The sequence below is a fragment of the Erythranthe guttata genome, chromosome 10 (genome assembly GCF_056151865.1).
Source record: "Erythranthe guttata isolate IM_541 chromosome 10, IM_541, whole genome shotgun sequence".
Lineage (NCBI taxonomy): Eukaryota > Viridiplantae > Streptophyta > Magnoliopsida > Lamiales > Phrymaceae > Erythranthe > Erythranthe guttata.
The window spans coordinates 17,038,218-17,063,927 of NC_142542.1; the positions used below are offsets into that span (position 1 = coordinate 17,038,218).

At 35.8% G+C, this 25,710-nt stretch overlaps 1 protein-coding gene across 7 annotated transcripts; it reads left to right on the forward strand.

Annotated features, from left to right (window-relative positions):
- Nucleotides 1-2,260: 2,260 nt before the first annotated feature.
- On the forward strand, nt 2,261-20,198 carry LOC105958379 (uncharacterized). 7 transcript variants are annotated; one of them, XM_088823931.1, is made up of 15 exons: nt 2,265-2,594; nt 3,006-3,260; nt 3,393-3,472; nt 3,745-3,845; nt 3,985-4,107; nt 4,216-4,285; nt 4,408-4,494; nt 4,604-4,669; nt 4,761-4,853; nt 5,018-5,074; nt 5,196-5,324; nt 5,404-5,494; nt 5,590-5,678; nt 6,241-6,533; nt 7,418-7,990. In XM_088823931.1, the coding sequence occupies exons 2-14, from the start codon at nt 3,053-3,055 to the stop codon at nt 6,517-6,519; spliced, it is 1,473 nt and encodes a 490-aa protein (XP_088680057.1). In that variant the 5' UTR covers nt 2,265-2,594; nt 3,006-3,052; the 3' UTR covers nt 6,520-6,533; nt 7,418-7,990. The 7 variants fall into 7 exon arrangements, with proteins under 7 accessions (XP_088680055.1, XP_088680057.1, XP_088680061.1 ...); XM_088823935.1 differs by having other exon boundaries at nt 2,281-2,594; nt 3,991-4,107; XM_088823933.1 differs by lacking the exon at nt 7,418-7,990 and adding an exon at nt 20,184-20,198 and having other exon boundaries at nt 2,502-2,594; nt 2,957-3,260.
- The last annotated feature ends 5,512 nt before the right edge of the window (nt 20,199-25,710 follow it).

Consider the following 25,710-nt stretch of genomic DNA (forward strand, 5'->3'; position numbering starts at 1 on the left):
CTCGATTCTTCTTTTCATCACATTTACAACAATCACATGAGGAAGGGGGGCGATAGGAATCGAGTTCATCCCAATATCCACGCAATTTTGTAAACTAATTTGCCACTGTCATACTTCCTTGGACATGAGATGCGATGGACTGTTTTATTTCAAAAATTCGTGGAAGATTACCTTGGGAGAAACGAGCCCGAAAATCTTCCCAAATATGTTGGGCAGTAGGAGCAAAAAGAACATTTGGAACAAGATCTGGTGAAACAGAGTGTGAGAACCACGAAATCAACATATGATTTGCACGTTCCCATAAGATATATTCTTCGGGATGTGTATTTTTGGAGGGTTTCTTAAATCTTCCATCGATGAAACCCAATTTATTTCGGACCGAAAGGGCGACCTCGACGGACTTGCTCCACGTAGCCCAATTATCGCCATTAAGTAATTGAGATGAAAGTGAGATGGAAGAATTATCAGAATGGTGAAAATAGTAGCAATTGGATGGGTCAAGGGTGTCTGCTGATTTGGTAGGAGTTTTATTGTCTGCGGGATTTGTCATGTGGAATGGAGTAGATATAAAATAAGATTAAAATAATGTAATGAGAATTTGAATTGAATGGAAAGAAATAAGAGTGCGATAGCTTTTGTATAATGGTGAACTGATGGGGTTGGAAAAAATATTTTTATGAATATGTGGAATAGTGGTTCTGTGAAGGAATTATGATGAAGATATATAGAAGAGGGTCAGCGATGGTTTCTCCAGAGTCTAGAGAAGAAAATGATCGTTCTTAGGCTGATACCATGATAAGAATATGAATAGTCATGATATAATAAATTTCTGTACATATCAATCCGATTACAGAGGTCAATATATAGGAGTATACAAACTCTATTCTAGAGAGAATATTGACTAGCATATTTTATCCTAAAATCAAGGGAAATATATAAGGATAATATACAGTAATTATCGATTGATAATTATACATAAATTGGCACTAATTACGGGATTTGTTCCAACAAGAATCACCCGTTGCATTTCATCAAACGTAACATTTACAAAACTCAGATCAGTTGGGTGGGCCCCATGCAAATTAATAAATAATAATATCATAGAGGAGGGGTATGGGCCTTTTCCCCGCATCTTAAAAGTGGGGCCCATTTGTCAATGAATTTGGCCCATATTCAACTGACGGCGACGTTTTATCAAGCAGACATCCACGAGCATCCACGTACCGACTTTGTTGGACTCCATTAATATTGATTGACCAACTTACCCCCGAAATCCGAAACTCACCCCTCCTCACTCATTATTAAAACTCTCCTTAAAATAACTTCCAAAAAAAAATAATCAAGAGTACTAATCAAGTTCAATCAATAACTTTTTTCTTTCTTTTGTCTGTGAATTTAAAGGATTGTATAAATAAAATAAAATAAAAAAATTGGAAATTTATTGCATTCGTATCCTAATTGAGGCTAATTAACCACGCCCGTGCTGACGTTCAAGTTGGACGTTCCCTACCTAACCACGTTTTTTATTTCTTTTTGTATAATTATTGGAAATGTAAAATTACTTTGTGTATATGCATTCGATAAACTCCTTTTCGAACAATTATATCTATTTCAATACGATAAATTTTTTGATGAGGTTATAAGTTCTTAAATATCTTATAAACTCTTTTTAACAGTTTATAAGCTTTGCCGAAAAAACTTCTTAGTTAGAATTGATTATAAGATCTTGTAAAATAGTTTATGTAATGAAGGGTTTGTATTTGTAGATGCTACACCTGATGAAATATACTAGATGATCTTGAACCGCTGATCTACACACACTTATGTGTACATGTGTTTAGTATAATTATTTATACTATACTAAAATTGATTATAAGATCTTGTATAGTTTACGTGGTGCTGCTTTTTTAGATGCCACATCTGGTGAAATACACATGATGATCTTGAACCACTGATCTATACACACTCATGTGTATGTATTTTTAGTGAGTAGTTATTTATATAGATCAACGGTTCAAAATCATCCAATGTGTACACCAGGTATAGCATATCATAGACATGTACTGCACTGAGCACCGATTACTATATTCTAATTTTATAAAAATATTGGAAATTGCTTAAGGGTAATTCTGTAATTAGATACAATGGCGATGTCATGAGAGGTGACTTTCAATCAGTTCAGACAAATAATAAAATATTCTTTGAATTATTGTATATACTTTATTTTTTTGATAAGTTTGAATTATTGTATATACACTTCAACCACTTTCAAAAAGCATTATGAAAAAGAAAAATATAATAAAATAAAAAATAAAAATAAAGCTCAACAGAGAATTGGAGAAAACACAGAACCCATACTTCCTCTCTCCCCTGAGATATATGATTTTTTAATTCCAGGAAAAAATATATATATTTATTATTATATTGACACACACACACACACACATATTGAATATTGTGTTTATCATGCATGTGCATGCGTGGCACTTGTCTGAATATATATATATTATATAATCCACACATACAGAACTTTTTTTTTTCAATTGTAGGAATTTAATTTTCATTTCAATCTTGGAAGATAAGCTTTTTAGCAGGTTTGCTTGTTTGACTCTCTTTCTTTCTTCTTTTCTGTATCATTATATGAATTTATGTTTGTATCTATGTATGTATGTATGTACGTATGTATGTATGTATCATGTATGTATCTATACATTGTGCTTCAAGAATCTTCGATTTTGTTTCTGAAATTCAAATTCACTGCAGAATTGTCCGATTTTATTCGTTCAATTTTAGTTTGTTAATTGTTATTATTTTGAATGTTCTTCCATAAATTTATTGGCCGTTTCAATAAAAAAAATTAAAAATTAAAAAAAAAAAATCCATCTCGACAGTAGAATAAAGAGTAAAGACTTATTGTTGATCATTTTTAACAATGTTAATTTATTTATTTTTTCAGTGCATTGTTCAATTGAAGAAATTCTGAGTTTAATACTAATTTGCTGCAGTTTTGGGGTGACTTCAATTATTTGTGGGATTATATAATAATCGAAAAATGAGAGGAGTTATTCGGGCCGTAAGGCAATTCAGACAAGCTTTTCGGGCTTACGATGGATCTGCAAAAAGAAAAGATTCTTGGTTCAAAATGAATAGCTGCTCTGTTTTCAGCTTAGAAAGAAATACGTACATTTCTCGATATCGACATCCGTCGTATACAATGTCTCGATCTATTTCGGCTGATGCAGCTAAAGTTCCTAATGGAGGTTGCTTTATGATTTTCAATTTATCGATTTTTTTTTTAAGTTTATTAATAATTTGTATGCAATTATATAGCCTTATATAAGCATCGAGTTTATAACGATTTTTCACTCTTTTTTATATATTATTTTTTTCAGAAATAAATGGAGATGGACCTCTTATGGAATACGAGCGGAGAATTGCTGCTGGTGAACTTGTCGATGGAGATGCTTTCCAAGTTGGTTATTTTATTTAATTTTTATTAAGTTGGTTTTATTGCTTATATATTGAGACGATAATTTTAAGTTTTAAATTGTGATATTTGGTTAATGTAAATGCAATTGGAGTAGTACATTTTTTTCTAGTACCGATTGTACGAAGTACGAACCATACTGTTTTCCGAAAACCAATAACTAAAAGGAGAGAATCTTTTATTAATTCAAATTATCATATTCCATTTATTTTATTTATTTTCTTCCCTAAGAAGATGAATTAATTATGAATTTGCAGTTAGGTACATTAGGAGAGCTTCAAAGACTATACGATGAGCTCGTTGAAAACGCTAAAACTTGCCGTTTGGATAGATATGCCACTTCGGAGAAAGATGGGAGGTATTTCTTTGGCGCCACGAGTTTTCCTATTTTTTGCTCAATTTATCAATTTTCATTACTTTGTAGGGTATTTTGATAATATAATTTTTTTTTCGACACATATTTTTATTATTTGTCACTTTTGATATATTTTTTGTAGGAGTAGATGGTTGTGGTCTCGTTTCATCCCTCAAACTTCGCATGCAAAAGTAAAAGGGATTTATCTTTACGGAGGTGTAGGCACCGGCAAAACTATGTTGATGGATTTGTTTTTCGAACAATTGTAAGGATAAAAAAATAATAATTACAATCTCCTTTCAATAATTTAATCAAAAAAAAAAAAAAACGAGGCGTTATTTTGAATTGTTTTCTACATGTTTAATTTTCGAAGGCCTTGCAATTGGAGGAAGAAGAGGATACATTTCCACGACTTGATGCTAAATGTTCATAGCCGTTTGCAAGTATGAATCTCGTCTCGAAACAATTCAATTGAAATTTGCCGCAATTTATTAGAAAATGTGAAATTCGCGACAAATAAAATTGAAAAAAACAAAATATGATGTCGATATTTATTCGAATGCAGAGGCATAAGGGTGTGGCGGATCCTTTAGAAGCTGTTGCTGGAGAACTGTCCGATGAATCTATCTTGTTATGTCTCGACGAGTTCATGGTAATTCACAGCTGGCATTATTTTTTTTCTTTCGACAAATATTTTTACTACGATTTATAAAATAGTTTGTGTTGACGTTATTTTATTTTCCTTTTTATTCCGTCACTAGGTGACCGATGTTGCTGATGCCTTGATTCTAAATCGTCTATTCAGACATTTATTTAGCAATGGCCTTGTAAGTAATTTTAATGTGCGTAAACTGATTGATGGTCCAATGAGTAACTCGATAACGAAGGTAATTTTTTTTTATGTAATAAACAAAATAGATTCTTGTTGCTACTTCGAATCGAGCTCCCGATAATCTTTATGAAGGAGGACTACAAAGAGACCTGTTTCTTCCATTTATTGCTACTTTGAAGGTATGTGTGTGTGTGTGTGTGTGTGTGTGTGTGTGTGTGTGTGTGTGTGTGTGTGTGTGTGTGTGTGTGTGTGTGTGTGTGTGTGTGTGTGTGTGTGTGTGTGTACTTAATTTCTAGTTATGAAACTAACACATTTAATAATCAAGACTCTAATTCTAATGTAGGAAAGATGCATTGTTCACGAAATAGGTTCGTATGTGGACTACCGCAAAATGACATCGGTACGATTTTCGAACCTTCCTCGTTTACAGTACTTCATGCTAATTTTTTGTTTCTCGTATACGCGATATATTTTTTTTTCGGTTATATTTACGCAAATAATTGATTTTCGTCGAATTTTAGGCAGAGCAAGGTTTTTACTATATCGGCAAACATTCGTCGCTCCTTCTTAACCAAAAATTCCGACAATTAATCGGCGAAAATGTAGCTATTCCAAAAGAGGTTGAAGTTATTATGGGAAGAAAATTGCAGGTATACGAAAAAAGCCAAATTTAAATTATTAAGATTCGAAATTAAATGTTTCTTTCTCAAATTCGATTTTATTCGTAAGGTCCCGTTTAGTGCCACCGGATGCGCGTACTTTCGTTTCGAGGAACTTTGTGATAGGCCTCTTGGAGCTGCTGATTATTTTGGTTTATTCAGTAAGTCATTTCTTAATACAGAGCTTTACATTTTCCAGCAGATATTAGAAATAAAATGTATTAGTAATAATTTATTTTTGTCCCTTTTTGGTCAGAGAATTTTCATACGTTGGCTTTGGAAGGCGTGCCGATTTTCGGGCTCTCCAATAAGAGTGCTGCATATCGGTTCGTCACGTTAGTTGATGTTAGTCCTTCTTGCTCTTCATGATACTCATAGGATTACGGTAGAAATCGAACGGATCAGAATGAAATTGACGCTTTTGGAAAGATTCCAATTGTTTTCGGAACTGAAAAACTAATTCCAATTTCGTTCCAAAAAAATCGAAAGAATAAAAAAATTGAAATTTCAGAAATTGGAATGGAATGTCGAAAAATTTCGGATCGGAATGGAGGGAATCCAGAATTTTCAACTTTTTAGCGACATGTAATATAAAATACATAATAATATTAATTACTAATTTTCGTAAAAGAAAAAAGCGGAATTCTTGGAAATATTTTCGGAAATAAAATTCGGATTGGAAACCGGAATCTAATATGTATTTCAATTCCATTCTTAAAAAAAAGGGAAAAATATTCATATCCTATAGGGGTGGAAATTGGAAATTTTGGAATTCGGAGTGAAAAATATTTTTTCCAAAATCGGAACTATTCGAATCAAAATCGGAAATTCCATTCCAAATTCCAATTGAGAGGATGTACAAATTCTTCTATTATATAGTATAATGTTTTAATTTTTGCGAATGTAGGTTATGTACGAGAACCGAGCTCGATTACTGTGCAGTGCAGAGGGAACTCCATCCGAACTTTTTGACCGAATAATGACAATAACCGATGCGAAGCGAGCGGGCCCCACAAGAACGTCTTCAAGGTCAGCAAAATCAGATGTTTCCGACATTTGTGTGGACAACGAATTAGGTTTCGCAAAAGATCGTACAGTTAGTCGGTTAACAGAGATGAATAGCAGAGAGTATCTGGAGCAACATGCTGAAATGCTGCTAGCACAGAAGCAACGAGCTACTGCATGAGAATTGCTCGATCCGTATGTATTGTTCTCACCGAACTATAGTTCGTGCATACAGTTTTTACAGTTACATACTATCTGTTGAATAGTCGAAATGAGATAATATAAGTAATTTACGAAAAAATCGCTAAACTTCGGCTAAACTACGAAAAAATCTCACCTATCAGTAATTACCAAAATTTTCCTGATCTTGTTTCCGTATTACACCGACCTCATTACGGTGTGATTGTTTACGTAATCATTTTTTATTCTCGGAAATATTTCCCGATAAATGCCGATATAACTCTACAGAAGTCGACAGATTGAAGATAGCCAGATTGAAGATAGCCAGGCATGATGTTTTAGAAAAATAGGTTATTGTAGGAGGTATACCAAGGTCACCTATATTTAAGATGCTACTCTTAGGGGTAGAATTGGCATTTTTTGTGGAATATTTTCTAAAAACAAAAAGATCACGGGAAAATCACACTGTAAATGGGTCGTTGTAAGACAAACAAATATTAGAGGGATTTTGATAATTACATATAGGTAGGGGTATGTTTGTAATTTAGCATAACTTCACGAGTTTTCGTGATTTACCCTTGTGAATAGAGAAGAGTGAGAACTTTGTCAGACGGAGTTTCACATTGTAAAGGGGTCGCCGCAAGACAAACAAATATTAGAGAGATTTTGATAATTACAGATAGGGAGGGGTATGACTTTATTTGCAACACGTGTGAAAACGTGTTTCTCAAGCTAGGGAAATTTCCTTAATGCTTTAAACTCTTATTTTATCATTAATTTATTTAATATTGTGAGTCATGTGTTAATAAGGAATTTTTTTGACATAATTTCCTTATCACACAACTCTTATTCCTTATGTAATATTGAATACTAACTTAATGAGCTCTAATCTTTTGTAGGGCTCTTTTATTCAATATAGGGAGTATAAATATAGGAGCACCAGCGTGTTTTTACGACTGTCCCTTTTGTGAGAGAGAGATATATATTTTCTGCTCTTTTTCGCTTTGGTTGTTCCTGATATTTGATTCTATTCAAGAAGAAAAATATAATTCAAGGTTTGCTTCTTTCACGTGAAAAGAAGATCGGTTCTTCGGGAGGGGAGCTTAGAAGATCTCGGGAGGAGGTCGATCCACCGACTAAGGGATTCAGCGTTGAAGGGATTTCAACCGTGCGGAGCAAGGGACGTGTTGCAAAGTTAAGATCTAGAATTCAGTGTAGTATACATTGACAGCGTCAACAAAGAGGGAGTCTTTGTATTTTGATTAAGTCCTACTATTGTATTCGTAAAACTAAAAATTAGTAAATTTCATTTGCAGGTCCCCGTGGATGTAGGGTACAATTGTATCCGAACCACTTTAAAATTTGTGTCTTTTTATTACTGTTTCATTAACTGTTACAACTCTTCGTAAAACAGTATCTGAAACTGAATCTGAGATTTATCCGACACAAATATATAATTAATTTGCACGAAATAATTATAACATTTAGTATCAGAGCCTGTCACTAGATACATCTAGTGAGATTTTGGGAACTAATAACTCTTATTTTGTGCAAATATGAACACTCAACGAGAAGGAGGTTCAACTACTCGTCCACCTCTCCTAATCGGCTCCAACTACTCATACTGGAAATAAAAAATGAAGATGTTCATCAAATCCATAGATGAGAGAGCATGGCGTGGCATCATAACTGGTTGGACACCTCTAATGATCAAAAGAGAAGACAAAGTGGAAATGATCAAACCAGAAGCTGATTGGAGTGATAGAAAGATATTACTCGCAAACTACAACTCAAGGGCCCTAAACGCAATCTTTAGTGGCGTGGATGATAATCAGTTTAAACTGATAGCATCATGTGAATCTGTAAAAAGAGCTTGGGAAATTCTCCAAGTTACGAAGGAACGTCAACTGTTTGGACTTCCAAGTTACAGTTGGTCACCAGATATGAAAATTTAAATATGGAGGAAAATGAGACGATCACTGACTTCCATGCTAAACTATGCGATATCTCCAACGAATCATACACACTCGGTGAACCTTACTCAGAAAGCAAATTAGTGAGGAAATCAATGCGTTCATTATTTGAAAGATTCGCTTACCGAATTGCTGCTATAGAAGAAGTCAGAGACGTTGACACGCTCAAATTAGACAAACTCATGGGGAAACTTCTAGCACAAGAACTCAATCATGGTGAAAATCATCGTGAAAAGCCTAGAGAAAAGAAGATAGCCTTTCAAGAAGAAACTTCACATGCATCTCCACAAAATCCGTCAACTCAAGAAGATGAACAGACGGTTGAAGAATCCTTGGCACTACTGTCGAAAAACTTCGGGAAATTTCTCAAAAAGATCGGTAAAAAGGGGAATTCTCCCAACACAGGAAAACCTTGAACTTTCAAAATCCTAGGAGAAACTCAAATCAAGACAACTCTGAGGATTCAAAACCAAGAATACAATGCCGAGAATGTGAAGGTTTTGCTCACATTCAATCAGAATGCGCAAACACCCTGAAGAAAAAGAAAAGAATGTCACTTACTACTGTTTGGAGCAATGAAGAAGAGTCTGATGACGATCAAAGAAACAACGATCTGGTCACCAACTTTGTAGCATTCAGTAGCAAAGTCCCTCTGAATAGCTCAGAATCAACTGTTGCAACTGTCTGTGAAACAGAATCCAGGTATGAAATTGTGTGTTCTTCTTTTGCAGAGGATCCAGTCAACATGAGTGATGAGGAAGAACCAACCTTGGAAGAAGTAAATGAGGTATACGCAAAAATGTAGGCTTGTCGTTGTTAAGGTAAATGACTTCTTAGAAAAGGAGGCTTGTGCTTATAGAGGAAAACAAGATACTAAAAGTAAGAATTTCTACTCTTGAGGAGAGAGTCATATCAAGTGATCAAGTGAAAAATTGTTTGTAGGCTAAACTTACTCAAACTCAAGAAGCAATTGCAAAATTGAACACGGGTATAGGTAATTTAGATGAACTTCTAAATAACAATAAACCAAATTATAATCGTCTAGGCATAGGAGCAAGTCAGCTGCCCAAAGTTGATTGAAAACAAAAAGAAGATCAAAAGAGAAAGATCCACTTTGTTAAACAAACTCCTGTCTCATAAACAGTTGTGACTGTTGGAGCAACGGCGCTTCATTCAAAGAAAAGGTTTATTCCTATTTGTTTTTTCTTTCAAAATCCAGGTCACATATGTCCTAGATGTTTTAAATACTTAAAACTTGTAAAAAAACTAGTGGCTCGCTCTCTGTATTCTGCTAGGACTGGGTACTCACCTCCACCCCCACTAAAACAAAAAAACAAAATTGATATTTCAAATAGGCCTCAGCAAAAAAACTGTGTTGAAAAGTCCACGTTTAAATGTTTATCTGCCATTACTTCCGTAAAAGCAAGTACTGCTAATGAGTGGTATTTTGACAGTGGTTGCTCAAGACATATGACCGGTGTTAAAGAGTTTCCGAAAAACTACCAACAAATCACCGGTGGAGCTGTTACCTGTGGAAACGGAAAAAATTGTGAAGTACTAGGGAAAGGATCTCTAAATCATGAGAATCTGCCAAAGCTGAAGAATGTACTACTCGTAGAATAACTCACGTCAAATCTGATAAGCATCAGTCAGCTATGTGATCAAGATCTTGAAGTCAGATTCAACAAATTCGCATGTCGAGTCTTAGACAAAGATGAGAATTGTGTTATTCAAGGAACCAGATCATGTGACTGATATATTCTAGTATCTACTGGTGTGAACTGTTTCAACAGTTCATCAGACACTACAGTGCTATGGCACAAAAGGTTAGGACATCTGAAATTTGATAATCTGATAAAAATTCTAGCAGTGAGTATGTGAGAGGTCTGCCCAAACATACTAAAGAGGTAGGAAAAATATGTGGTGATTGCAAAATGGGTAAACAAATCAGAAGTTCACACAGGGCTTTAGCTAATGTTAGAACCAGCTAATGTTATAACCAGCACAAACTTAGAACTTCTACACATGGACCTTATGAGACCAATGCAAGTAGAAAGTATAGGTGGAAATGGTACATATTTGTGTGTGAATATGATTTTTCCAGATTTACATGGGTAGAATTTATTAGGAAAAATCTGATTCTTTTGATGTTTAAACTTTTGTGCAAAAATGTGAGTGTTGAAAAATAGCGTGACATTGAGAGAATTTGGAGCGATCATGGGAGAGAATTTGAAAACTCTTTATTTTCTGACTTTTGTGAAAAAATTGGAATATCTCATGAATTTTCTGCACCTAAAACACCTGAACAAAATGGAGTGGTTGAACAGAAAAATCGTACTTTGCAAGAAATGGCCAGGGTCATGATGAACGCAAAGGAGATTGCTCCTCGATTTTGGGCAAATGCAGTTAACACTGCATGTTCTATCATAAATCGAGTTTATCTTCGACCAGGTACCACTAAAACTCTCTACGAAATTTGGAAAGGTAAAAAACCTCAACTCACCTATATTCGTACTTTTGGTTGTATTTTTTATATTATGAATGACAGAGAACAGCTTGGGAAATTTGATGCTAGAAGTGATCAAGGAATATTCTTAGGCTACTCTCGAAACAGCCATGCCTATAGAATATTCAATCTAAGAACAAAGTCTGTTATGGAATCTGCATATGTTCAATTTGATGACTTTAATAATGATGCAGGTCCACTGGAAGAGGAACCAACAAAGGAATCAGATAATCAATCTAGTGTCACAACAACTGTTCCAACAGTTGATGCAACTCTTACCATCTCAGAAGAAAGTGACGCGGGATCTGAAACTGGAGAGGAAGCTGAAGTCGCCTTCTCAAATTGGATGATCAAACTAAAAAAGAACCCTCAAAACGAGTTAACAAGAATCATCCGGTGGATCAAGTAATTGCTCCGGTAAAAGAAGGAATTCAAACCAGAGGTAAACCCAGGGTCGACTATAAGGAAATGGCAAGGTATGTCTGCTTCACTTCAGCTATAGAACCCAAAAATATTAAAGAAGCCTTGTTAGATGAGTATTGGATTCAAGCCATGCATGAGGAACTGGAACCGTTTGTTCGAAATTGACGTTTGGGTTTTGGTTCCTAGGCCTGATAATGTCAATATAATAGGTACAAAATGGGTTTTAAAAATAAGTCTGATGAACATGGAAATATCGTTCGTAACAAAGCTAGATTAGTTGCACAAGGCTATAGTCAAATCGAAAGCATTGACTTTGATGAAACCTTTGCCCCCGTAGCTAGACTAGAATCTGTACGATTACTCCTTGCTATTGCTCGTTTTCTAAAATTCAAAATTTTCCAAATGGATGTCAAAAGTGCTTTGTTAAATGGTATTTTAAAAGAAGAAGTTTATGTTGAACAACCTAAAGTATTTCAAGATCCACATCATCCCACGCATGTTTTCAAATTGAACAAAATCATGCATGGCCTCAAACAAGCGCCTAGAGCCTGGTATGAGCGTCTTACATACTTTCTAGCACACAAGGGATACACTAGAGGTAGCGTTGACCGAACTTTTTTCTTTAAAAAATCAAAGGGAGACATCCTGATTGCTCAGATTTACATTGATGATATTGTTTTTGGTTGGACCATGGGAAGGCATCTTTGAATGCAGGAGATGATGGCGGAAACGGCAGTCGGAAGGAGCAAGTTTATGTTATGAACTCAATTTCAACTCTTCCGAGAGATAGTCAAAAGAGTTGGGGTTTTAAAGACGATGTTGGCAAGCCTCATGACATCAAGAAGAATAAATTCAAGGGCATTCCTAAGCGAACCAATTATAATTTTTTATTTATATATATATATTTTTATTTATTTATTTAATTATTTTTAGGTACTTTTTATGCGATAATGGAAGAAGAGAATAATCGTAGGGGAGATGACCAAGGGCGCCTACCGAATGCGGCAGGAAATTTCGTCAACGAGCAAGAGCAACTTCAGCTAATTAATCCACCACCTCGTCAACGAGCATTGCATGAGTACACCGTTCCAACACTCAATGGATTTCTATCAAGCATCCAGCAGCCCCCCATTGAAGCCAACAATTTCGAAATTCGAGCGGGACTCCTTACTATGCTCCAAAACAATTGGTTGTTCAGCGGATTAGCTCACGAAGATCTGCATCTCCACTTGGTCAATTTTCTAGAGACGTGCGACTCGCACAAGATGAACGGAGTATCGCCCGAAGCACTGCAACTCCGCCTGTTCAAGCACTCTTTACAAGGAGCAGCCCGAGAATGGTTACAAACTCGCGCACCGCACTCCATCTCGTCTTGGCCCCAATTAGCACAACTCTTCATGAACACCTACAACTCCCCAACAAAAACTGAGAGAATCCGGAGAGAAATACAAAATTTCATGCAAAAAGCCGGTGAAGCGTTATTCGAGACGTGGGAGCGGTTCAAACAACTTATTCGGAGGTGCCCGAATCACGGACTTCAAGAGTGGCACCAACTGCAAATATTCTACGATGGTTTGCAAGATAATTCGAGAACGGTGCTCGATTCAGCAGCTGGTGGTATGTTCATGAGCCTGACCTATGACGAAGCGTACGAACTTTTGGAGCGAATCGCAAGGAATAAATACATGCGGGCATCGGACCGGTCAAATAGCGGAGCCGTCAAGACGGGAGGAATTTTGGAGTTAGACGGGGTCACCGCAATCACCACCCAGTTAGAAAAGCTGTCAAAGCAAGTAGCAGCTTTGCAGACTCAGCAAGTCCATGCAATCAACGGTCCCAACCAGTGCTTAGAAGAAACGGAGTCTCTAAATTATGTGCATGACACCAACCGACAACAGAGGAACCCGTACTCCAACACCTATAATCCGGGATGGAAAGATCACCCCAACTTTGGATGGGGAGGAAATCAGCAAGGACAAAGGCAAGTACCACCTCAAGCTCAACCTCAAGGTGGAGATCTCGCAAATATCTTGGCGCAATTTATGACAACCACCCAAGCATCCATCCGAAATTTGGAAACACAGATGGGTCAACTTGCAACCCAGCTAACCGCGGTCCCAACCAGTGCTTAGAAGAAACGGAGTCTCTAAATTATGTGCATGACACCAACCGACAACAGAGGAACCCGTACTCCAACACCTATAATCCGGGATGGAAAGATCACCCCAACTTTGGATGGGGAGGAAATCAGCAAGGACAAAGTCAAGTACCACCTCAAGCTCAACCTCAAGGTGGAGATCTCGCAAATATCTTGGCGCAATTTATGACAACCACCCAAGCATCCATCCGAAATTTGGAAACACAGATGGGTCAACTTGCAACCCAGCTAACCGCGAGGCCATCGGGAGCACTGCCCTCGAATACGGAAGATCCTCGAAAGAGCAACATCGAGCAATGAAATGCTGTAAGTTTAAGGAATGGGAGACAATTGGAGGAAGCCCCACGAAAAGAGAAGAGAAGCGTGGTAATCGAGAAGCCAAGAGTGATTGGGGAAAAAGATGCAACTCACGAAGAATCACTATCATCAACAGTGAAATCACGAGCCCCTCCAATTCCATACCCTCAAACGTTTCTAAAGAAGAAGCTCGGTGCCGAATACCAAGGGTTTTTGGACAAGTTGAAGGAGATTCACATAAATATTCCGTTTATCGAAGCCATTCAAAAGATGCCAAAGTGGGTGAAATTCCTCAAGGAGCTCGTGACAAAGAGGAATAAATTGCAAGGAAACGAGATGATCCAACTCACGGAGCAATGCAGTGCAATTCTTACACGGCCCCTTCCACAAAAACTCGGCGATCCAGGTAAGTTCACTATTTCTTGTACTATAGGAGGTAAAAATTTTAGATCGCTCATTGATTTAGGAGCTAGCATTAGTCTTATGCCTTATTCGACTTATAAAAATCTTGGGTTAGGTGAGATTGAACCGACGGCTATAACTCTTCAATTAGCCGATAGGTCTTTAGTTTACCCAAAAGGTATTTTAGAGAATGTGCTAGTAAAAGTGAACAAATTTATTTTCCCTGTGGATTTCGTTATACTGGATATAGATGAAGATAGGGAGATACCTCTTATTTTAGGAAGGCCGTTTTTAGCCACGTCGAAAACTCTAATTGATTGCGCTAGTGGTGATCTTACAATGACGGTGCACTATCAAATGATCAAATTTAACGTTTTTAGCGTTAATAAAAATCCATGTGATAAAAATTCAACGGCGCCAAAAACTTGTTGGGTTTAAATACCTAACACGCAAGTGCACGTATCGCAAACAAGTAGTAAAAGTGGACTCGTGAGAGTCGGATGTCGATCCCACAGGGAATACTCAAATTATCTAATCCTAAGTACCAAATTCTAACAACTATGATTTTTATCCAGCCTACGCAAGTTTGTCAAATAAAATCAATCAAACAATTAAACTAATTATGAAAGAAATTAAACACGAGAAAATATCAATAAAAACGGACCTAGGATTTTATCTTCCCCCTATGCAAGAATCGCTCACCCAAAACCCCTTAATTATGAAATATATGATTCATGATTATTAACCCGAGACACTAATTTACTCATAACCCGTTGTCGCATGTATTATGAGTCTATTATTCATAAACGGTTTACTATATGTCTATGCAAACAATTTATGAATAAAACATTAACTAACAAGTCTCGTGAATGGCTACCTAAGGTGATATTTGTATGTCTACGACACCATATGCAATTGACACACTCATCCGGTGAAAACTACTCGAAGGTTCTTATACCTACCGTCTAATTATCAAAATAGCTCTGTCGAGTCAATCCCAATAATCACAGATAAATCACATAAATTGATCAAGTTCATGCACTAACAGTCATAACAAGTATAAGAAATAATCATAAAATCGCAATTGCATAATCTCAAGAAAACGGGTTCACCATCCCTACATAGGGTTCCAACAAAATCCTAGATTAAAAACTTAGCTACTCATGTTCTCTATGAAAAACATAATAAAAATATTAAAATACATAGATTAAGAAAAGATAGATAAAGGAAGAATTGCGATGAAGATTTGTCAATTCTCCGTCCTCGATTCTTCGTTCTCTCGCTTCTCTCGCTCCAAGGTTGTGTCCAAAGTCCTCTAATTCGTGCTTGGTTTGGGCTTAAATAGATGTCCCAACTTGGTAGATGATTTTAGGTTTCCTTGTGTGATTAAAAGTCCAAAATTGTCTCCAGCGTGTTTCGGCACGGCCGCGGCGAAAATCAGTGCAATTCTCACACGGCCGCGCGAGAATCGCCGAAACCTTCTGCCCAATTTCTGCAGTTGGCACGGCCGTCCCATTTTTAGGTGTAAATCTGGGACGGCCGTCCCGTGCCAATTTCTTCAATTTTTTGATTATTTCACTTTTGGCCCATATTTTCTCCAAAATTGCAGTTTTGACCCCAAACTTTTCCAATTCTTCAATTTATACCTAAAATACAATAAATCAACTTTTTAAGCACCAATTCTCGTTAAATCATACCAAAAGCTCAAATAAAAAGGTACGATAAAGTGTAAAAATATACACTTAACAGTCTACATCACAAACAAAAATTGAAGAATTTGTAAAAAAAATGTCTAGCGAATTCGAAACGAGCATGGTTGGAGAATTTACGTATTTTTAGGTTTTCAAGTTAAACAATTGAGTGATGGAATTTTCATAACTAAATCCAAGTACGCGAAAAACCTTGTCAAACGGTTTGGGTTAGAATCTGCAAATACAATTAGAACTCCTATGGGAACGAACGAAAAACTGTCGCGAAAGTTGGACGGAACATCAGTAGATTCCACATTGTATCGAAGCATGATAGTTAGTCTGTTATACCTTACATCTAGCACCCCAGATATATACTATAGTGTTGGAGTTTGTGCCATATATCAATCAAATCCCAAAGAATGCCACTTAAGCGATGTCAAAGAATCATTCGCTATGTAAGTGGAACAACCGATTTCGGTGTTTGGTATTCGTTCATCTAAGTTCTGCATTAGGCAAACTGCATGTGACAGAACACTTGCGGGTTTTAGTGATGCTGATTGGGCCGGTGATGCAGATGATCGAAAAAGCACGACAGGTGGATGTTTTTATTTCCGCAACAATCTCATATCCTGGTATAGCAAAAAGCATAATAGTATCTCACTCTCCACCGCCGAATCAGAATACATCGCCGCAGGTAGTTGTTGTGCTCAACTCTTATGGGTGAAACAAATGCTATGTGATTATGGTATTAGTCAAGACTTATTGCATATTTATTGTGACAATATGAGTGCAATTAATATTTCCAAGAATCCGGTTCAGCACTCTAGAACTAAGTATATTGACATCCGTCATCATTTCATTAGAAAGTTGGTAGAAGAAGGAACTGTCTCATTAGAGTATGTCACAACAGAAAATCAACTTGCTGACATTTGTACTAAACCCCTAGATGCACAAAGGTTTGATTTCTTGCGAAATTCGCTTGGAATCTGTGTTCTTTAACCTGTGCAGTTGCATAAACTGTTGCAACAATATGTGTCCAGACTTGCAACTTTTATAGAATTAGGGACACATCATACATTCTGCATTTCGTTCATCTAAGTTCTGCATTAGGCATACTGCATGTGACAGAAACACATATGCATTGGAAACCATTTGTACTTTCAAATTTTGTGAGGTAGAACTTCATCAATCTCCAAATGATTGCAGAAGAGGCTTCAGCTTATTTAATTCCCTCCACATTCTTGTCATGGTTGAACACTCTTATAGGGAAAAGCTGCATCTTCTAGTGAGTGAAAGCTGCTCTTGAACTACTATTACTAATATATATCTCTACAACCATTTGGTCAATGATTAGTTCGTAGTCTTTTTGAGTCGAGTCAGTAAATCACGTGGCCAAAAGCTCGCTACAAGGTTCAATTAGAAAGCCCAGAGGACTACACATTGCACGGCCAACATAAATTATATATACGGTCAGTGAATAGTTCGAAGCCTAGTTGAGTCGAGCCAGTAAACCACTTGACCGAACACTCATTACAAGGCTCAATAAGAAAACCCAGGGGACTACACATTGCACAACCACTATAATCTCGTTCCTTTCAATTGTTCTGTTTTTCATGAGAAAAAGCTACCATTAGACGTGTGTGTATGCTACCAAATAAGAACATTCTTGTGCTTGATTTGAGGCTACTAAATTTGTTGTTAGTCTTCTTAGTTGGACTTTTGGAGCTTGCCTTCTGTTAAAATTGAAGATAAATCCCATGGGTTTGATAGTCCTAATAGTATCATATTCACTTGTGTCCGCTCACTCATATTTATTTATTTTTCACGTTTATTTTCGCCTCAATTATATTCACTACAGTGCATATTAGGCATTTAAAAAAAATTAGGGGTGGGTTCATATTTTCTTTTGCGGCAATAAATTTCTTCGGCATAACCCACTTTTGTGAGCATATTTTTTTTTGTCTTCTTGACTTTGTTTTTGGACTGTGTGGGGACTCATATGCAAAAGTGCAAAGGTTGAAAGTATGCTGGACTCAAACTTGGATCAAATTAATTTCGTTAATATTGGGTGTGATATATTATGCAATTACCATTTTTTTACTATTTCACAATTACTACACCAACCCTACGTCACCCAAGAGTCATAGTCAGCAAGTACTTTTAAAGTGCTTGAGTGTCTTCTAGAATTCTTCTTCTTTCTCTTTTCGAATTCTACTGTATATCCTCTCCCTTTTCTGCTGCTCTTTTTCTTTTTCTTCTTCTGCAGAACACACAAAAAAAATGGAGAAAAAGACCTTTGTCGCATTGAGCATTTTGAGAGTCAAGCTGTGTATGAATTCTATGCCAATTTACCCCGTGGTGTGTCTGATTGTCGGAGTCCGTTCTATGAACGCGTGTACGTCTTCAAACGCGTCTATGAGTTCCCGACATCGCAACTAGTTCGGGCAACAACTCTAATAGTGTGGAGATCAAACAGTTCAGCTATTCGGGCAGAGTTGAACTCATAGACGCGTTTGAAGACGAACACGCGTTCACAGAATGGACTCCGACAATCAGACACACCACGGGATAAATTGGCATAGAAATCATGCACAGCTTGACTCTCAAAATACTAAATGCTAGATATCGTGTCAAGAATACCAGTGCGACGGAGGATATCAGTAATCCCAAAATAATCAAAAGCACGCAGGTCCCAATGCACGCTCAGAGGCAAGGGCACGTTGACTTACCAGATGCCACCGGGTTTGGTTTGCTCGGAGAAAGAAGCGAACATTGAAAGCATCCGCGGTGGAGATAGGAAGCACCGGATCCAGATCAGAGTTAGCGGCGGCAGAAGGTGCATCGGAGGACGAGGCACCGTCATTAACTGGTAGAGGTGCTCGCCGACGTGTGCGACGGAGTGGCGGTGCAGAGAAGGCAGGATGAGGGTGAGATCCCTCATCTTCAAGGGCCTTGCCCTTGCCTTTGTTTATGATGTCGTAGTTATCTCCACCCTTACTGGAGGTCAATCGGGATCGTGGCCACTCCGCACAACCTCTCTTACCATGACCTACCGTCTTTTGTTCTCAATTGGTGCTGTCAATTGGTTCTCTACTGCCCATCATGGAACCCTGACTAGACGAATGGGGCTTCTCCTCTACTACATTGACACTGCCACTTCTTTTGACTTGGCTCAGTTCTTGTTTGAAGAAATCATTGACGAAGCTGACTCGCAATCCACTACGTACTCTCTGCCGTTTCCATTCTTGATCTACCGTCTTCTGTGTCATCAGGGCTATGTCCGCAATCGTCGTAATGTGGTACCTTCTCTTCCGCTTCCTCTCTCTATTAACTCTAAGATTGTGGATCCCACCTCTGATTCCCAGCATGTACCGCGAGTGGACAACTTGCCCTGCCGTCCGACTCCATCTTCAAAATCTGTCAAGTCCCGTCGCAAGGCTTCTCCTCCTACTACCGAACCCTTGTTTTCGGAGTTTGTGGCTCATCTCTCGGCTGAATATGAGGTTGTTGTCGCTCGTGCCGACGAACTTCAGCAAAAGCTCGCCTATTTCACTGCCCTTGCTCAGAAAGGGGGAGTGCCTGAATCTTCTACAGGGGAAGTTGACAACGAAGCATCACAAAGGGAGGGACCACATACAGGAGGAGCTGACTCCACTGCTGATGAGCTGCTGGACCTGCTGATCCAACTGTTGGACCTACCGTTCCAAAAGTTGATGGTACAACAGCTGACATTGATAAGGATGATGACGGGGAGCTGTTTCTTGATGCTGAAGATGTTCTGGATTAGTGCTATTTTATTTTATTTGGTTGTCGAAGTTATAATCTGAACAACGGCCTGTAATAGTCTGTTAGGCTTAACTCTATTTTGAAATTGTCGTGTTTGAATTGTTCTAACAATTGTTCTATTATGCAGTTTAATGTTTTCTCAGGTATTTGACTAAGGGGGAGGACTTGATTATAATAATTAGATGACAAAGGGGGAGATTGTTAGAATCCGAGTGGATTCTAACTTTATTTGCAACACGTGTGAAAACGTGTTTCTCAAGCTAGGGAAGTTTCCTTAATGCTTTAAACTCTTATTTTGTCATTAATTTATTTAATATTGTGAGTCATGTGTTAACAAGGAATTTCCTTGACAAAGAATTTCCTTATCACACAACTCTTATTCCTTACGTAATATTGAATACTAACCTAATGGACTCTAATCTTTTGTAGGGCTCTTTTATTCAACATAGGGAGTACAAATATAGGAGCACCGGCATGTTTTTACGACTGTCCCTTTTGTGAGAGAGAGAAATAATTTTCTGCTCTTTTTCGCTTTGGCTGCTCCAGATATTTGATTCTAGCCAAGAAGAAAAATATAATTCAAGGTTTGCTTGTTTCAAGTGAAAAGATATTTGATTCTATCCAAGAAGAAAAATATAATTCAAGGTTTGCTTGTTTCAAGTGAAAAGAAGATCGGTTCTTCGGGAGGGGAGCTTAGAAGATCTCGGGAGGAGGTCGATCCGCCGACTGAGGGATTCAGCGTTGAAGGAATTTCAACCGTGCGGAGCAAGGGACGTGTTGCAAAGTGAAGATCTACAATTCAGTATAGTATACAAGAACGGCGTCAACAAAGAGGGAGTCTTTGTATTTTGATTAAGTCCTACTATTGTATTCGTAAAACTAAAAATTAGTAAATTTCATTTGCAGATCCCCGTGGATATAGGGTACAATTGTATCCGAACCACTTTAAAATTTGTGTCTTTTTATTACTGTTTCATTAACTATTGCAACTCTTCGTAAAACAGCATCTGAAACTGAATCTGAGATTTATCCGACACAAATATATAATTAATTTGCACGAAATAATTATAACAGGTATGTTTGTAATTTAGCCTAACTTCAGGAGTTTTCGTGATTTGCCCTTAAAATTTTGATTGTGGATAGAGAAGAGTGAGAACTTTGTCAGACGGAGTTTCAGCGGTGAACAAGACGTTGTCGATTTTAAAATAATTGGAGTTTGAGTTATTTTTATTCATTCTAAGCTCGTAATATTTGCATAAACGAAAAAAGTGAAACCATATAGTGGTTGTAGGACTTGTATGATGTATCTAGGGTGCAAGTCAGAACGAAATTTCTAATTTTCACCAATTCCGACACAAAACTTTCCAGTTTTGGAATATTATTTTATTTTTCAATTTTCAAAAATCCAATTTCCCAATTTTTTATTATTTTTACAATTGGAAATATATGGAGAATTTTTTGAATTTTCGATATCCGACCCAATTTTGATTTATGAAAAAAAACAAAATGACACATGATAATTACTTGCCGTCGTTGCCGATATCGAATAGAATCCACCAATATCTTCCCAAAATTAATTGATCAGACATGATAACGTTTCTTATCGAAACATAGGATTAGTTTTTATGAAAGATTAGTTTATGAAATTTTTAATGACGTCATTATGTATAATATATGCATTACCTGCTGCAAAAATAATGAGACTAAAGAGAATGCAGTGAATAATTTGTTGACTTTCTAGGTCAAAGATTGACTATATACAGTGGCGTAAATGATTTCTTTCTTATTTAATTTTATAAGATATATACAAATTCAATGTCACATTAAATGACAGATCTATATAATATAGTAATATAATCTTATGTATAAATATAAGATACAAGATCAAAAAGTGTCATGTTTTATTTTCACTCCACAAATTTCAATTTGTCTCGTTTAGGTATTTTAACTAAATTATAATTAATATTTTTACCATATTGAACCTAAACCTTCATTATTTGATTCTTTCTATTCAACAATTTAAATTACACAGATTTCTTACTCCACAAAATCCGGATATAATTTAAAATTAAGAAAATAAGAATTATAATAGATATTTATAATAAAATTTAAGGGTAAATAGTATTCGACCCCACTGTGGTTATAAATTTATAAGCTTTTGCAAATGATTCTTTTGTGCTTGTAATATCAACACATAATCCTCTTTGTGGTTGATATAGAATTAGAGATAGCTTCCGCTAGTTTTTTCGACAAAATTAACTGCTCGTGTCAAACGTCAAAATACTATATTTTGCAGATAACCCCCCGTGCGCTTACATTTTTCCTTTAATTTTTACAGATGACCCCTTGAAGTTTGACGGAAAAAATAACGGACAAATGCAATTCACCCAAATTTACGAGCACAAGGAGGTCATCTGCAAAAGCTTGTAACCACAGGGGGTCAAATGCAATTCACCCAAATTTTTACTATTAAAAATATCGGTTAGACGATATTACCCGACCAACTAACTTTTGAGTAAATTAAAAACCACCGATCGACGTCGGTTAAAATTACCGTCCCGACTATACGGGTCAATTGGCTATCAGTTATCAACCAAGAAAAGTGGATCGGTTGAACGATAAAACTGACACATGCCCAACCCTACTTTATAGTACCAAATATAATGAATGACACGATTATAAAAATAATATATATATATATATATATATATATATATATATATATATATATATATATATATATATATATAATAATTTCATTATTAAAACTAATGCAACTTCAATTTTATTCAAGTTAACTTTGGATTAGTTAGTTACATGGGTGGTCTTTTAGGACATGGACAATAATGGATGCAAGCGCACATAGATGGAGTTGAGCCTTCTTTGGGAGTACATACAATGCTAATATTATTGCCCTTATATGCAGCTTTACATTTGATGCTGCATTTGTCGCAAAGGCCAATCACATCTGTACACGTGCATTTCGCCCCATCCACCATTCTTTCACTAACTGCATCATCATCAATTGTTAACATCAGATAATTTAGTATAGGTGGCGTTTGCAAAAGCTTTTAAAAATAGATTATGAGTTTTTTTTTTTTCCCTAAATAATTTGTTTTCAGACGTTTGAACGATCGACATTTGTTTTTGCTTCTCTTAAAATAAGATGTTTTAAGCAAAATAATTTTAAAAGCATCCATGTATCTGCTTTTCCTATTTAGGTGGTTTTTGCAAATGATTATTTAAAAGCAAAATTAAGTGATTGTGAGTTAAGTCAGTTTTAAGTGCTTATTTCTAAAAGTTGGGGGTGTTTGCAAATATTCTGGAAAATGAACTTAAATAAAAAAAAAAAAAAACAGGGTTAGGGGTGTTTTAAAAAAAATAGCTTAAAGCAGTATTTTAAGAGAAGCAAAAACAAAAGTTGATTTTGCAAACACCTGAAAATAGATTATGAGGGGGAAAAAAGCTCATAATCACTTTAAAAAAGCTTTTGCAAACACCACCTTAATTGATTTTCTAGATATTTTGCAAACACCCCCAACTTTTAGAATTAAGCACTTTATATCGACTTAACTCACGGTCACTGACTTATGCTTTTAAATAAGCTTTTGCAAACACCACCTTAATAAAATTTAATCTAGATGAAAAATCGATAAAAGCATCCTTGAAATCCGACACGAAACTCGTCGCGTAGCTTCAAAATGATCCTCTTGAAAATATATGATTTTCTAGAGCTTTTGAAAAAAAATTCAATTGAAAACTAAGAGTGGAAGAATGATGAAAAGATTGATTTGTTTATGTAATTTAATGATGTTAGTAAGTTTATACCTATATATATAAGAGAATTGTGTACATTGTATGCATGTTTACCTGATGCAAAAATAAGGAGACCCAAGAGAATGTAGAGATTTGAGGAGAGAGCCATAGTTTTTGCAGTGAATAATTTGTTGATTTTAATTTCTAGGGGAAAAAATGGACTATATATATATAGTGGCGTAAATGATTTCTTTCTTATTTAAGATATACGAAATTCAGAATCACATTAAAGTGACAGATTATCTAAATAAGTTAGAGAATCTCTCAAATTCGTAATTCAATAAAGGTGAAATTCAGCTAAGCTATTCAAAAATATTTTCTATAGTTATAGAGATATACGTAGGGCTGTGCATGGATCGGTTTTAACCACTAACCAACCCATTTTCGACCCACAATTTGTGATGGTTAATCAACCATCAACCGACCCATTTAAGTTGGGTCGATAATGTCAACCAACCCATGTATAGTTGGGTCGATAATGGTTTCTAATATGCTAAAAAATTGGTTAGTCGGTTAATATCGGCCAACCAACTTTATTCATTAATTTATTATTTATTAATTTTAATTAAAATATTTAATATTTTAATTTCAAATTTCTATTTTATATCACATTTATTAAATTATTTAATATTGACAAAAATCCTAAAAGCAATAAATCTAACCTAATTATCTAATTTGAACTATTTTAATTTTAAGACATATAGTCTAAATATTTGGACGATTATTATTTGTTGAACTATTTATGTTTAATTGTAATATATATGCCCGTAATGTTTTGAATCTTTTATTTGAATATTATTGAACTAGTCGCATTTAATTTATAAAAGATATAGCGTTGTAACAAGTAATAAAATATTAAAAAATAATTAAAAAATATTAAGATGGATGACCCATCAACCAAACCACCAACCAACCCATTAAATTGGTTTTCAACCATCATCCAACCCATGTAAGTTGGGTCGATAACGGTTTCCAATATTTACCAAAGTTGGTTAGATGGGTTGGGTTGGTTTTATGGCTGGTTTTTAACCAAACCAACCAACGCACAGCCCTAGATATACATATACGTATTTGAAATACTAGTAGCGATGGAGAGTGTTTACCAAATTGCCCCTTCAATGTATATTGTCTTATTGAAAAAATTAAATGATATTTACTAGGGTTGGGACTGGGTTGGTTTTTATCCACCAACCGACTCATTACCGACAATATTTTTAGGCGGATAATCAATTTTTAACCAACCCATTAGATCGGGTCGAAAATTTTATCCAACTCATCTATAATGGGTCGGTTGGTGGTTTATAATATTATCAAAAGTTGGTTGATCGATAATTATCGGTCATCCAACGATACTATTAAAATTTTATAAAAAATATAAAACAAAGGCAGTGTTTTCTCAAGTGTTTAATGAAATTATCAAAATAATTAGTATTATAAATTTTAAAACAATCAACAACGTATAATATTTTGACCTAAATTTTCTACCAGTTTCTTTATGCCCAAGCTTAAACAAAAAGCCACAAAAACTCCACCAAATCTCTTGTGCATGTTCAAAATTACTTTGAATTTTATAATTATAGTTTTTTCGTTAAATTGTTATTAGTTATTTAAACTGATAAATGATTATCGCACCATGACATTACACAGAATGTGGATATTTTTACTCCAACAACTGAAATTTTTTTTAAGTGAAGTAGGTGGCGGGTATAAACTATCAACCGACCCATTCCGGAACCAAATATTCGGTTGTCAACCATAAACCGACCCACAAAAGTTGGGTAGGCAACGGTTTTCAAATATGAGCAAAAATGGTTTGACGGATGGATCGATTTTTAGGTTGGTAATCGACCGACCCAACCCAATCCTAGCCCTAATATTTACATTCATATCTCATAGGAATATCACCAATAATGCATTCAAAATCGTCAAATTTATTTACTATGTGGTGAAGTCGTAGTCTATATATTGTGCTGATTTTTATCATTCATCTACACACACGATATAGATGTGTGTTTTTATATAAAAAGAAAGGGATTAAAGAAAAACGCTTTCAAAAAAAAAAAAAAAAACAATGCAGCTGTTTATTATTAAATAAAATATAAATATTATTAGACCTAAAAACATACAGTAGAACCTCGAT

Coding starts and splice junctions, on each gene's coding strand:
- LOC105958379 (XM_088823929.1), top strand. CDS start 3,053: ATGAGAGGAGTTATTCGGGCCGTAAGGCAATTCAGACAAGCTTTTCGG. Junction 5,075..5,195: donor ACTACCGCAAAATGACATCG/GTACGATTTTCG, acceptor GTCGAATTTTAG/GCAGAGCAAGGTTTTTACTA. Junction 5,325..5,403: donor TTATGGGAAGAAAATTGCAG/GTATACGAAAAA, acceptor TTTATTCGTAAG/GTCCCGTTTAGTGCCACCGG.